The following is a 13,248-nucleotide window of genomic DNA, read 5'->3' as shown; positions in this document are numbered from 1 at the left end:
CAGCACTTCACTTCAATAAACCTCAGCTTCCACATTCAGGCAGTGGGAATAGTTAGTTGTACCCGAGTCTCATAGGGCTGGGAACATTAAATGAAGCATGCACACAAAGGGTTTAGCACTACATCTGGCGTGTGGGGGCTGGGAAAAGGGCAGGCTTCTAGGAAAAACATGCTCCAGAAGAAAGTCTTTATAAGACCATCCGTGAGGTATTAAAGGAAAAGGCCATTAAAGGAGAGTGGTGAGACAAAATGAGTTGCCACTACAGTTATCTGTGAGTCACTCACCTAAGTTACTGTAGGGAGAGACAGGAAACAAGCTAGTCTGATTATTCTTTAAAGGATAAGGGCTGTTCAGAAGTCAACTGAAAATACCACCTATGTGCAGAAGAGATTCCAAAGGATGATGAGACAGCCAGGGAGTGACATCTTCCTGTAGCTAACGCCATTGTTTCGGTGGGAGCCTTGATGAACGAGCTCTTTTCGAGTATCTGAGGTCCAAGCTCTGAAACTTCTTTAGTTAATCTTGCAAACCTCCACACTTTGGATGAGAGCCCGCCAGAGCTTCTTTTTCCTACTGTCCTGTCCTTTTGTTGGCTTGATAGTGGTTCTCCTTATTCTGGAACACAGTTTAGTTAATACTTCGTATTTCTAGTGTTTTAGCCAAACATTGCAGAACTTGCTTAGTCAACCTCCTCATTCTCCTATCCATCTTGTTATTCATAGTGTAGCCAGTTGTTTACTTTGGTGTTAATGTGTTTGTGTGTGTACGTGTTTTGTGGTTAATGGTTCATTAAATTTTCTGGCTTTTTTTCCCTCTTTGTTGTGCCTGCATCTATTTTTTCTATGGTATGTTTTCTTTCTGGACTCTCTTTTTTTTCTCCCTGAAATATATAAGTTCTCAAGCACACCTACCTAGATAGTTATTTTAGTGACGTCTTCCTGGATGATAAGGTTGCCTGCACCTTGTACATCTGAAAATTGCTAAAATAAGACCCTCATTCTTTTTTGATACTTAAGCAAAAGATAACATTTCAGGGTAATGGTTGTGTTTTATGAGTACTTTAAGATGTTACTCCATTAATTTCCAATGACTATTATTGCGCATGTGTTGTTCTTTGTAAGAAATCTCTTTCTTCTTTCTATCGGCTAGCTTTTTAGATTTTGTTTCTTTTTCTATATTCTGCAGTTTCTCTGTAATATGCCTAAGTGTGGATTTATATTTATGTATCATATTCGAAACTGGTGCACATTCAATACAGGAATCCATAAGTCTTCAGTTCTTGAAAGTTCTTAGCTAACAACATATTTGCTATTATTTTCCTGCAAGTCACACCATTTACTTCTCCTGGAACTTATATTATTGGCTGTTTGGGCCTGTCAATCCTCTGTGTGTCTGTGTCCTAACTACTCCTTTACATTTTTGCTTTAAATCCCTTTTCTTTTCATTGTCATGTTCCATGTGAATTTCTCAGGACTTCCTTCACATTCACTGGTTCTTTTCTCACCTATATCAGCCTGCTTCATCTGTTTTATTTCTTTACAAAATAGTTAATATGTTTGATTTCTAAGATTTTTTATTTTTTCACTTTTTTTAACCGACTCATTCATATTTTCATACCCTTTTATTGAAAATGTTAATACAAATTTTGTTTTTTTAAATCTCTGGATATTCCACTATACTTCTTTCAAAACTTAGTTGAGTCTGTTTCATAAAATTTTCACTTGGAAGAAATTCCTGTTTTAGATGCTGATTATATTTGTTTTTAGCTGTTGCTTTAGTTATGGACTTTTGTTTAGAAGCCTCATGTTTAGTAGGATGGTTTATATTCTACTCTCTTTTTCATTTCCTTTTACTCCTCACTGTTTACACTTGGGTCCTTGCTGAATTTCCTGATAAAATACATGAATATAGTTGTCCAGGTGTAGAGTTAGTTCAAGGTTCTTCTTGGGTCTGTTCTACCTTCCAAGCTTAAAGGCTGCATTTTGAGAGCAGTTCTACTTTCTACATAATGTTAGCATTTGAATGAATGGATCTAACTTGGCAACTTTCCAGAAGGCTGGCTCTTTCAGAGGTCAAAGTAACCATGACATGAGGCCAAAATTATGCCAACCCAGTGTTTTATAAGGCATTTTATTTTACTGATTTTTGAGAGAGGAGAAGAGAGGGGGAAAGGGGGGGGCAGCAGGGAGAGAGAGAGAGAGAGAGAGAGAGAGAGAGAGAGAGAGGCTACTTTTATCCAAAAGAATTGCTTATTACAGGTGAGCCTGACATTTTTCATTAGAACCGAACTCGTTTATGAAAGTTGGCCATTTGACTGGCTTTCAGTAAATATCCCAAGGACACTCAACCAATAAGGTATTTTGGGTCTATTAATTTATCATTGTGAATCTTTGATGCTTTCCAGCAACAGGTACATACTGAAATAACAATCTAAGGTTAAATAATTACGGTGAAAGACTAAATCAGGACAAATCACAAGCCAAGCATGACAAAGTCAGGCCGCTTCGGGAGGAAGCCTGGGAGAACCAGTTCCGGACGTTCGGTTCTCTCTTCAGTGTTGCAGCAAAAATGTGGGCCTTTCCACAGTGGCTTTGCTGTTCATCCCACTTACAGCATCATCACGTTCCTGTGTAGTCATGTTTATCTCTCATTTTCCTTATGGTCCTGCCCTGGGAGTTACGCTTACAGAACTACTGTCCTGTCTTAGTAACATTTTATGATCCTATTTTAAAAAATACTTGATAATTTAATCTATCTGATAATATTTAGTATATAAGCGAAGTGGGGGCATGATTTATTTCCAAGGAGCTTGCTCCTTGCCCCATTACTATTTATTGAATAATCAACTTTTAAATTGATTTGAAATATTATATTATCAAATATTAAATTCATTTACATGCTGGGGAAACTTTCCAGCGTTTCTACTGTTTTCATTTATGAATTTGCCACGAAATTTTAATTAAAACTATAGATAGCAATTTTTTAATTTGGAAGTAAACTTTATATTAGTTTTCCTTTTAAATATTTATTGGCTATTATTGTTCACTTTATTCTAGATGAATTTTAGAATCACTTCATTAAGTTGTAATATTTAAAAATGATTATTTTGATTGCAAAGTAGTAAGTTTATTAATTAATGGAGGATCTCTTTTTAATTTTTTATGAGTTCCTCTACAGAATCATATTCATGTGTATGTTTTTCTTTATCCTTATCCTCTTTTTAAAATATCGTGAGGTTTATGTCAAGAAATATGTATTGGTTGTCAATTATAGTAAGTAGCAAGCTACTTGGAAATAAATGTGTATATTTCTACATAAAATAAATCAGATAGACATTAAATGGACTGTTGCAAATGTTAAAAGGTAAACCGAGGCACATCAGAAATTGTTAAGAGTATATTTGAGCAAAAATAGGTTTGAATTGGGCTGTGCCAAACCACAAGTATTTAGAAGGGATCCACCTATAGGAGAAGAGGAAGACTTTTATAGGGAAGATGTGGAAACAAAGGAAGGACATTCTTTGATTGGCTGTAGCTTAAGGGGTTGCCTTCTTTGGGAAAGCCTAGTTGGTTCTTTGTGATTGGTTGTTCATAGGTTTTGGTTTCTTAACCTTGGAGCATTTACTAGCTTACCTTACCTTTGGGTTTGCTCCAGTCTAATGGCTTCCTCGTTTAGTTAACTTGACACAAATAATTAAATAACTACAAATGTTTACAGTGCTTGAAAGAGAGCATTATTTATCTGTAGTCTTAATAAATTATGTCAAAAAATGAACTGTCCTCTTGAGACTGTTCAGATGGGGTGGCATATATGAGCCTTCTGCTAAGTGATCTTCCTGCAGTGGCTTCACAGCAGCTGTCTCCAGAAGGCTCTTCCCTGAAAGTGATATGAAAGAGAGATGATGGCTATTCCGTGTGATGTGCTCATGTAAATGCCAAGAGTTGGCTTACAGGTATTGGCTTGGCTTCCATCCAAATGAATGGCACAGTCTCACATTTGACTCTATTTTATGCTGCGATGTATTGGTAAATAGTAGGTGGTAGAGGGAGGAAAAGCCGTATATTGTAGTGCCTACTAATTTCTGCCATGTAAAATATATTCTTCTATAGCTGATTTCAAGCTACGAATGTGAAGTCAGCTAACTTGCAAAATTCCTTAAAATTTAACCATTGAAATTCAAACCAGCTCTGGTGCACCATTGAACCCCTCCTATTATCCTTTCCCCCGGCCCCAACCACCGTCGCCCTCCTCTGGTCTCAGTCTAACTCACCTCCTCGCAGGCCATGCCCCACCCTTCCTCAGTCTGCCCTATGTCCTCAAGCTCCTTGGAACTTCTCTTGCTATGCATATGCCATATCATAAACTAATAGCTGCTTTCTCAAGGAGGAACATTTTGAGGGGAATAACATTCATTTAGGAGTTAAAAAAAAAACAAAACTTAATATTATTTCTTTTTCTTTTCTTCTTGCTATAAGTCTGTCATACCTTGAGGCAACAAAGATACTGCCAACTGGCCAGGGAAAAGGGCCAGAAAGTCCAGACAGTCACAGAGATTAATATTTTAAAAGTTTGACAAACCGAGGCTTAGTCAATGGATACCGTTCATCTGAGGCCCATAAATCCATTAACAGAATCAAGTCATTTCACCATTGTCTGTTGACTGGTTAGAACATGCGGTAACTGCGGAGGGTAATCTACTCTATCTTTATACAGGGAGGAGAGGGGAAGAGAATATGAGAAACTATCATCTCTCTCCTACAGAAGCCACTTGATTCTATCACCCAGGAAAACGTGTGGCGATCTGTAGGCATCAGAATACTGCTGGGTCACTCTGAGTGTGCTGGGGAGGGGTGATTGAGGGAGGCATGATGTTCCTGGGGCACAGGTGCAGCCACAGAGCTCAGCATAATGATGGCGAGAGAACTATGTGGACAGGAAGCAGAAGGAACCATCAGTCTCCTTCATCCCTACTCCCTTCTGTCTTCCTTCTGCTGACCTTGGTATGGAGATAGTAAAAATGCAGTATGGCAATGATGCCACAAGGGATGGTCTCAATTGTTTGATCAGTGAAAGGTAGATGTTATATCTACAATGCTCTTTGGATTTGGGGCCATTTTATTGGTGATGTAAACAGTCTTCCTAGGGAAATTCTCTGCCAGCTTATCTGAAGCTGTTCCAGTAGCCTCCGGGCTGAATTCGAGCCAGTAAGGATGAAAACTTGGAGTTCTTGTTCCTTGTGCCCTCTTAACTTCCATGGTGTAGATCAAATGGAGCCCTCCACAGCTAGGCTTTCATATTTTAAACAACAGACCCTATTTATAGTGATGCCACAGTCAACATTAAAAAAGTTGTTTCTGTATTTTTGATCTTGATCCTTCCGGGCGGTAGGTTACTTCTTATGGATGTAACTGAAGATATTCATCCTCTTGCTCAGAGTGAGAAAATGGGATGGAATAGGGTAACTTGGATGCCTGCCCTTCCTCAAGCCATGCAGTTATTTAGCTGGAGAGGCAATAGAGAACAGTGTTGGATCTTAGCAGGACTCTCTGGAAAAATCAGATAACTCCTGTCAAAACAGTCCACCCTGCTGAGTTGACAAGGATCTGCTGTTTGTGATGCTTCACTTACTGATGTTGGAACATCGGACGGGGTTGAAGTTGTTAGGTTCTATTCTTGGACAGGGTACAGAAATGATGCTCCATCCCAAACACATTTCAGCCACAGACACTAACCAATGTAGCATTGGACTGTGCTTACAAGGGTGAAAATATGGCCAGGAGTTCACAAACACTTGAGGAAATTCACCTCAATGATGGAACCATAGGACCTCTCTCAAGGAATTGAGTTAATATGTAGTACAAGACCAAAAAAAAACCCCACAAAGAAATGAATATAATTATTATATTCATGGAAGAAGAGCAGGGTAATGAAAAAAGGCAATGTTCTTGAAAATTAGATACATTAAAAGAAAACCCTCAATTGATGGGTTGACTAGCAATAAACACCAAATTGAGCAGGGGGAAGGTGGAGAAAGAAACATTATGAGGAGAAACTATATGGTTAACACCACCAAATCTTAGCCCATTAAAGCAATACATTCTTTGCAGTAGATGGCAATGGAAGCCTAATTGCCAGTAAGATTGTCAGGATAGAGAGACAGAAGTACATTGAATGGAAATATTTGCTTTATTGCTGTGTCGCCCCTTTAGTTTCCACTATTTAGTTTAATTGGAACAATTGCTATACCTAGTAGATGATTGAAATGTTTGCTTATGAGTATTTTATGTTAAAATATATTAAAAGTTATGTATATTTTAATATAAATACTCATAAGGAAACATTTCAGTCATCTATTGTAGCATAGATGGTAGGTAGAAAATAGAAAGAGGGAGGGTAAGAATAGTATAGGAAATGTAGAAACCAAAGAACTTACAAGTATGACCCATGGACGTGAATTAAAGGGGGGAATGTGGATGGGAGGGGGTGTGCAGGGAGTAGAGAAGTGAAGGGGAGAAATGGGACAATTAATAGCATAGTCAATAAAATATATTATAAAAATATGTATACTAAAAGTTTATATAAAGCAAAGGGATTCTTAACTAGTTGGAATCTATGACTGATAGAGTATTTAGAAATTTTTGAATCAACCCTGAAGTCATGTGTTTTAGACTATTACTCTTATAAACAACTGAATTCTTTTTTTTAATGTATTTAGGGTTTGGAAACATCTCACCTCGCACAGAAGGGGGCAAAATATTCTGTATCATCTATGCCTTACTGGGAATCCCCCTCTTTGGCTTTTTGTTGGCTGGAGTTGGAGATCAACTAGGGACCATATTTGGAAAAGGAATTGCCAAAGTGGAAGATACGTTTATTGTAAGTATGCGAGACTTTGAATTACTTGTAATTATTGTTTAATCTCTTAAAATATCACACTCTTTCTATTAGCTTCTAAATATACAGTTAGACATTCATTATCGGATTTTCTGTGACAATTTCTAGGTATTAGTATTAGCACTATGTAGTTATTTTTATACTTACCTGAGTGAGTAAATGAATTCATGAGAACACCCCTAAAATAGGCATAAAAGGTAGGAATCTGAGAGTCACAAGTTCAGATTTTTCAGCTATATTGTCTCCTTCCTCTCTTCTCTATTTTGTCATTTATTTAATGTGAATATTGATACTGATAATGAGGTATTACTATAAGAATCAGATATAATATAGGTTAAAGCTTAACGTAGCTACTTAAGACTGACAACATCTCATTATTTAAGAGTTACTTTGGGCCCTGGCTGGTGTAGCTCTGTGGATTGAGCGTGGGCCTGTGAACCAAAGGATCATGGTTCAATTCCCAGTTAGGGCACATGCCTGGGTTGCAGGCCAGTTCCCAGCAGGGGATGCATGAGAGGCAACGATACTTCTATATTTCTCTCCCTCTCTCCTTACCTTCCACTCTAAAGATAAATAAATAAAATCTTTTTTAAAAAAGTTACTTCAGTACCCTTGGTCATTGCTGGTGTCATTGTAAGCCCATCTGTGAAGGAGAGAGTAATATATAGCAAACACAATGAAGGTGATTATACAACTTAATTCAGTAATGTCATTTATAGAAATTTATCTAAGGGATGTAATTCAGTAGAACCTACAGTAATATACATGATGTTCATGGACAGAGGTTCAATATAAAAAAATAAATAAAATGAAAATGCTTCAACTAGAATTTGGAGTAAAAAATGGTTAATAGTATCATCATGATTATAAACTTCTATTCTTGAAGATAATTATGGAAATGACTGTGTTAGGAATGGGGTTACAAATGATTACTACTGTTGTCGCTATTACAAATACATTTTATTTGTTACTCAATAGTATTTTATATTTTCACAAACATTTTAACAAAGCATTTTACATTTAACTCTATGGATGAAATACTATTGAGTATTGTTTTCCAGTTTAAACTATAGTTCCAGTTTTTAGCATTAGTTATATTTCATTTGTAAATTCAAGGTTCACTCTCAAATATTTAGAATGGGGTAGGTATAGTTTTTCCAAAACAGAAGTTTAATCTTTTTATAGCATTATACTTTTCTGATATTGATATTAAAAATAGTTTGTATTCATATTAATTGAGAAGTGGGGTTAGGGGCATAAACTTGGTAGTGCCTAATTGTTCATTTATTCAGCAGAGTTTTAGGTGCCTGTGGGATGCTGGGTAATATTTTTCTTATTTTTCTTTTTTCTTTTGCCTGTCACTAACCTGGTGACTGACCATGCCATAGTGGGGCCAGAGTCAGTGAATAAGGTCAGCAGTTGTTCTTTGAGGACTCTAGCATGAGTAATATTTTTCATGCTGCCTGTATATCACTGTATAAAACAAATCCTGTGCCCTATTAGTGATTACAGTCCAGCAGACATGATTTAGCATTTAGTACGAAACATTTCTGAGAACTTTACAAATGAGATTTGTTTTACTCTCGGATATGTGATATGGATGGCAGGCTAGGAAAACTTTTATTTCCACTTTCCATTCTGTGGTTTCATAGATCTTTATTTCTGGATAGAAATATTTTCATCCTCCCAAGTTCAGTAATTCTTCTATGGTGTGGGGCTGTGACCTATGGTTTTCACAGTAGATGGGGCAGATTTAGAGATGAAAAATGTATGGTGATTAATCTCAAAAGGAGATCTGGAGGTAAAGTGCATTCATGACGAACTTGATTAAATGTCATCCAGTGGGGGTTCCTGATAAGAGAAAGAGGTGAGGGAAGGTGGGCAATCTGATGACAGCTGCAGCCGAGGGCTGTTGGAGACTTACCCTCACTCACGTATCACTGTTGCCATGTTCAGTTTTACAGTTAAAGGCACAGAGCAGACAGACTGTGCATGTGGGTCACATGAGACTCAACTGTGAACTTTCAGTCTGTTACCAATACACTTGAGTCAGTTGAATAATGTTTGGCAAATGTGATAGGAGTGAGGGGGAGTCATTTTGTCAATTATCAGTAGTCAATATTTAATTAATGGTTCAGCTTTTTTTCATTTTTGATATATTTCTAGATTGTGTTTACCCAGCAATTCTTTGTATGCCTGTAGACTAGAAATATTTTCACAGCAGTTCAGGGAAACAAAAGGATGATGTAAATCTAGAATTGTATCCTCGGAGCCAATGTAATTTTATTTTTGAGAGCATTTTACTTGTGTTAAAGCCATGAAAGAGAAAAGTGGCATTGTTATTAGCATTGAGTGTATATGTTATACCCAATTTTGTCTTTACTTAGAAAGACAATAAAAAATCATGAAAATGAAGAAAACAACCTTTTCACTTGCTAATTTGCTGATCACAGGGTATATAGGTTAGCTTTGTGCATGCACCAATAATCCATGAATCTCTGTCAATTAATTCCTCCTCCTTTTTCTGTCTGTATCTCTTCTGTAGAAGTGGAACGTCAGTCAGACCAAGATTCGCATCATCTCAACAATCATCTTTATCCTGTTTGGCTGCGTGCTCTTCGTTGCTCTGCCCGCAATCATATTCAAGCACATAGAAGGCTGGAGTGCCCTGGATGCCATTTATTTTGTGGTTATCACTTTAACAACCATTGGATTTGGTGACTACGTTGCAGGTAAGGTTTTCCTGGCACCAACACTGCTCTTCTAACCCTTGGCCGTTATAGACGTCACTCGGGTTTGCCGTCCAACTGAGTGACTGTATTCTTTCCTAAGGTTGCCATAACCAAGTACCACGAACTGGGTGGCTTTAAACAAAAGAAATCCATTCTTTCATGGAAGTTCAAAATCAAGGTGCCAGCAGTAGCTTGACACCTCTGAGACTCAGGCAGAATCCTTCCCGGGCTCTGTCCAGCCCCTCGTTGAAGGCCTTCGGTCCTCACTGGCCCCTGGCTTTCAGCGGCATCGCTCCCATCTCTGCTTTCATTATCACGTGGCTTTCTCCCTGTGTCCACATTTCCCTCTTCTTAGAAAAATAGCAATCATATTTTTAAAAAAGGAATACCAGTCAACAGGATTAAAAGCCCGCTCTCATCCAGTATGAGTTCATCATTACTAACACATCTATAAGGACCTTATTTTCAAATTAAGTCACATTCCAGAGTCACAGGGACTAGGCCTTCAACATATGTTTTTGGAAGACACAGTTAAATGTGTCTTCCCAAAAAACTCATTTTATGACAGTAGAGGTAAGCAGATGGGTGCAGTTCAACATTTATTGTTTATTCTATGAAAGAAATTTGGTGGCTGGTTGTTCAGAATTTTATATTCCCAGCCTATTTGCAGAAACCTAACATCAGCCCCTTAGTTTTTTAGCACTACAAGAATTTCAGTTTAACTTATCTTTGCTCTTTTTTCTTAGGTCTTTTTATGTCTTAGTTTAAAAAAAACACATATAGACTTTAGAAGATGTTCTTAGCTACTAAAAACTTTTTTTCTTGAAGATATTTATTTTTTTCATTTTCAATTCTCAGGATGATATTTTTGGGCTTAGCCAAAGTGTCCACATTCTTTATCTATTTTTAAAATTTTTCTCTTCTATATATGTTATTTCAACTGCTATTTGCTTTATTGTTAGAGTTCTTAGGACTTAACATCTCCATCATTTCAACTCTCTTTTTCCCCGGTTATATTATTTAATTATTATTGTTCTAACTTCAGTTTTAAATAGATAATAATTGTGTCAAAAGTAATGTAATAATGTACTACCATGGATCATTTTGACCACCTCCTGAAAAGCTAAGCTATTCTTTAAAAATAGTTAGTTTGGAGTATGAGAAAAACATGCCAAATATTATAGTAGGAATGTGCCATTAAATTTTCCAGAGTAAACTCACCAGCTGAATTTAGTTTTAGGAGAGTTTTATACTTTCTGATTATTTACAGTTCCTTCTTGACCCAAACTTCTTACTTAAATAGTTTCAAAAAGAGAATATGTTTTGCAGTTCTGTGAAATCTCAGAGAAAGCTGACAGTGCGCATGTTTTTATTGATTGGTTAGTAAGTGTGAGTTGGCAAGGCCTTCCTTTCTGGGGAATGGATAACATCCTTGAAGGTATGTTTTTTTGAGTGGAACTTCGCTCCGGTCAAAAATGCTCTGTGCACCTCTGTGTGCTGGCTGGAGGGCCTGGGGTGGGGGTCACACACTCTGCTGGAGATCTTTTAGTTTTCTAACTAGCAGAATGTAGACAGAAGAGTCTCAGACATTTGCATGTCCGTATAAGAGCTTCTGTCCTAAAACACCCATTTTTCTCCTCCTCATCAAAGCTGTAGAACTGGCTTGAGTAGAAGCAAAAAGTGTATTAATATAGGAGAAAGTGAGACACGGTGTGGATAAGAACACTGATACTTGTGGTGTGTTAATCTTAGCCTCTTGTACCATTTCATAAGTATAATTAACAACGTTTCATAAAAACTAGAATATACAGGTATTAGGCGATATATCTTCTATTTTTAGGCCAATACGATTGTATTGCTTATAATATGTTTTAAATTTTTAATTTTATTTTTATAGTAATGCACAGTTTTATTTATTTTTCAGGTTTATTAAGATATAATTGATAAATAAAATTATTAGGTATTTGAAGTGTACATTGCAGTATTTCATACCATCTAGTTAATTAACACATCCATCACCTCACATATATATTCCCCCTCTTTTTTTTTTTTTTGGCAACAACCTTGAAGTTCTACTCTCTCAGCAAATTCCAATGATATAATACAATGTATTTGTTATTTTCAACAATTGGCAGATGGTATCAGTCCAGAGGCCCACATGGTCTGAGACTAAAAAAAAAACCCAAATTATAAAAATAACTAATGTGGGTAGAGTCCTAAAATAATGTCGTGCATTTGTGACCACAGTATAAACTGGCTTAGGAAAAAAGGGACAAATATTTTTACTTCATGGTTTTGTGGAAGATGAAAAACAATTTTTTTAAACTTACCTTATGAGCTCAACACTCTGAAACTGGCTGGATCATGTGGGTTTCGTTAGTACCCAGTCTGCACTGCCCCCAGAGAGACGTTCAATGAAAACATCTTATGTGTCTCAGTGACCTGCAATTTAGAGTCGGAGCAGAGTATCGTGGGGGGACGGCAACAAAGTGATATTCGCATGGCATTGAGTTTAGTGTAACACGCATCTTTTTTATTACTAGGGTTTTAGTTTTCGTAGACCTCTTTGAATTCATTATTTTAATTTTACAGCAGAAATAATGAAAAATGGTAGAAATACATTTGGCTAATAATTAGCAAAGTCGTTTGTTATGATGGAGGTGACACGTGGCTTAGAAATATGAATGAGAGAAGAGGTAGATCGACGTTAGTTTGGTTGACTTATCTCTAGCTCCTTCACTGATGTATTTTTGTAGCTATTTTGGTCTTTGTGAGACTCTAGAACTCTGCTCATGGTATTGTTTCCAGTGAGGCCTGTTCTCAGGGTGCGTTTTGGCAGAAGAATATGGATGAGGGAGCAAGAGTCTGGGGAAGGCTGGGTAGGAAATGTGTGCCTTTTGGAAAAGTCTTAGAAAAAGCAAAAATGAGGAGTATTTTTTAAAAGATCTTGGGAAAGAATTGCCTTATATAGTTCATCCTAAAAATAGTCTTTGCTTCTGGGTGCTTTGTGACTGTAAAGTAAAATTAGCCATTGAGTTAAGGCAAGTACCACACCTGGGAAATACAGATTGTTTACTTTTTTAGAACCTTCTCTCTTGCTATTAGTTGTCCCTACTGATAGTGTTTTCACTTCACTATGATATTTTTGCTGGGGAAAAACAAGAGGCGTTGCTGTGACTTACAGCTACTCATCTTTCCATTGGCCTACAAATTCCCAAAGAGAGCAAAGTTGTACCTCTTGTAATGCACACTCACTGGCTGGCGTCCTTCTCAAGCCTGCACACCCACTCCGACAAGGATTAGAGCTCAATCACACTGGTGCACAGAACTTCTTGGAAGACACATTCAAGAACTGCAGTCTTTAAACTGCAGTGTTATTAAAGGAAAAGAAGTACGCTTTGGAAGTGATGTATAAATGTTTAGGATACAAGTCGTAACCTTGGTGTGACTATCAGGAACATCTCATAAGCAGCAGGTGAAAATGTGGAGTTTTAGACCAGAACTCTGAGACAGAGGGCTCATCCTCTGGAAGGAGCGAGAAAGTCCACGCAGCAAGACTGTCTACCGTGGGGAGGAAACAGAACAATTCCTGTTCCTATGTGTTCTTCAACCTCTTTCCTTG

General features: G+C 37.2%; 1 protein-coding gene across 5 annotated transcripts in view; it reads left to right on the top strand.

Annotated features, from left to right (window-relative positions):
* KCNK2 (potassium two pore domain channel subfamily K member 2) overlaps window positions 1–13,248 on the top strand; it is a 156,367-nt gene that overhangs the window by 101,846 nt on the left and 41,273 nt on the right. For all 5 annotated transcript variants that reach the window (XM_053658165.1, XM_053658161.1, XM_037159537.2 and 2 more), the window contains exons 4-5: window positions 6,716–6,876; window positions 9,440–9,626. In XM_053658165.1, coding sequence (XP_053514140.1) covers window positions 6,716–6,876; window positions 9,440–9,626 — 348 coding nt within the window. The remainder of the gene's footprint in view (window positions 1–6,715; window positions 6,877–9,439; window positions 9,627–13,248) is intronic.

Source organism: Artibeus jamaicensis, unplaced genomic scaffold (genome assembly GCF_021234435.1).
Source record: "Artibeus jamaicensis isolate MK-2021 breed Jamaican fruit bat unplaced genomic scaffold, CSHL_Jam_final contig_2170, whole genome shotgun sequence".
Taxonomy (NCBI): domain Eukaryota; kingdom Metazoa; phylum Chordata; class Mammalia; order Chiroptera; family Phyllostomidae; genus Artibeus; species Artibeus jamaicensis.
Note: the sequence above shows the minus strand (reverse complement) of the source record. Positions and strands in the feature narration are given on the sequence as shown.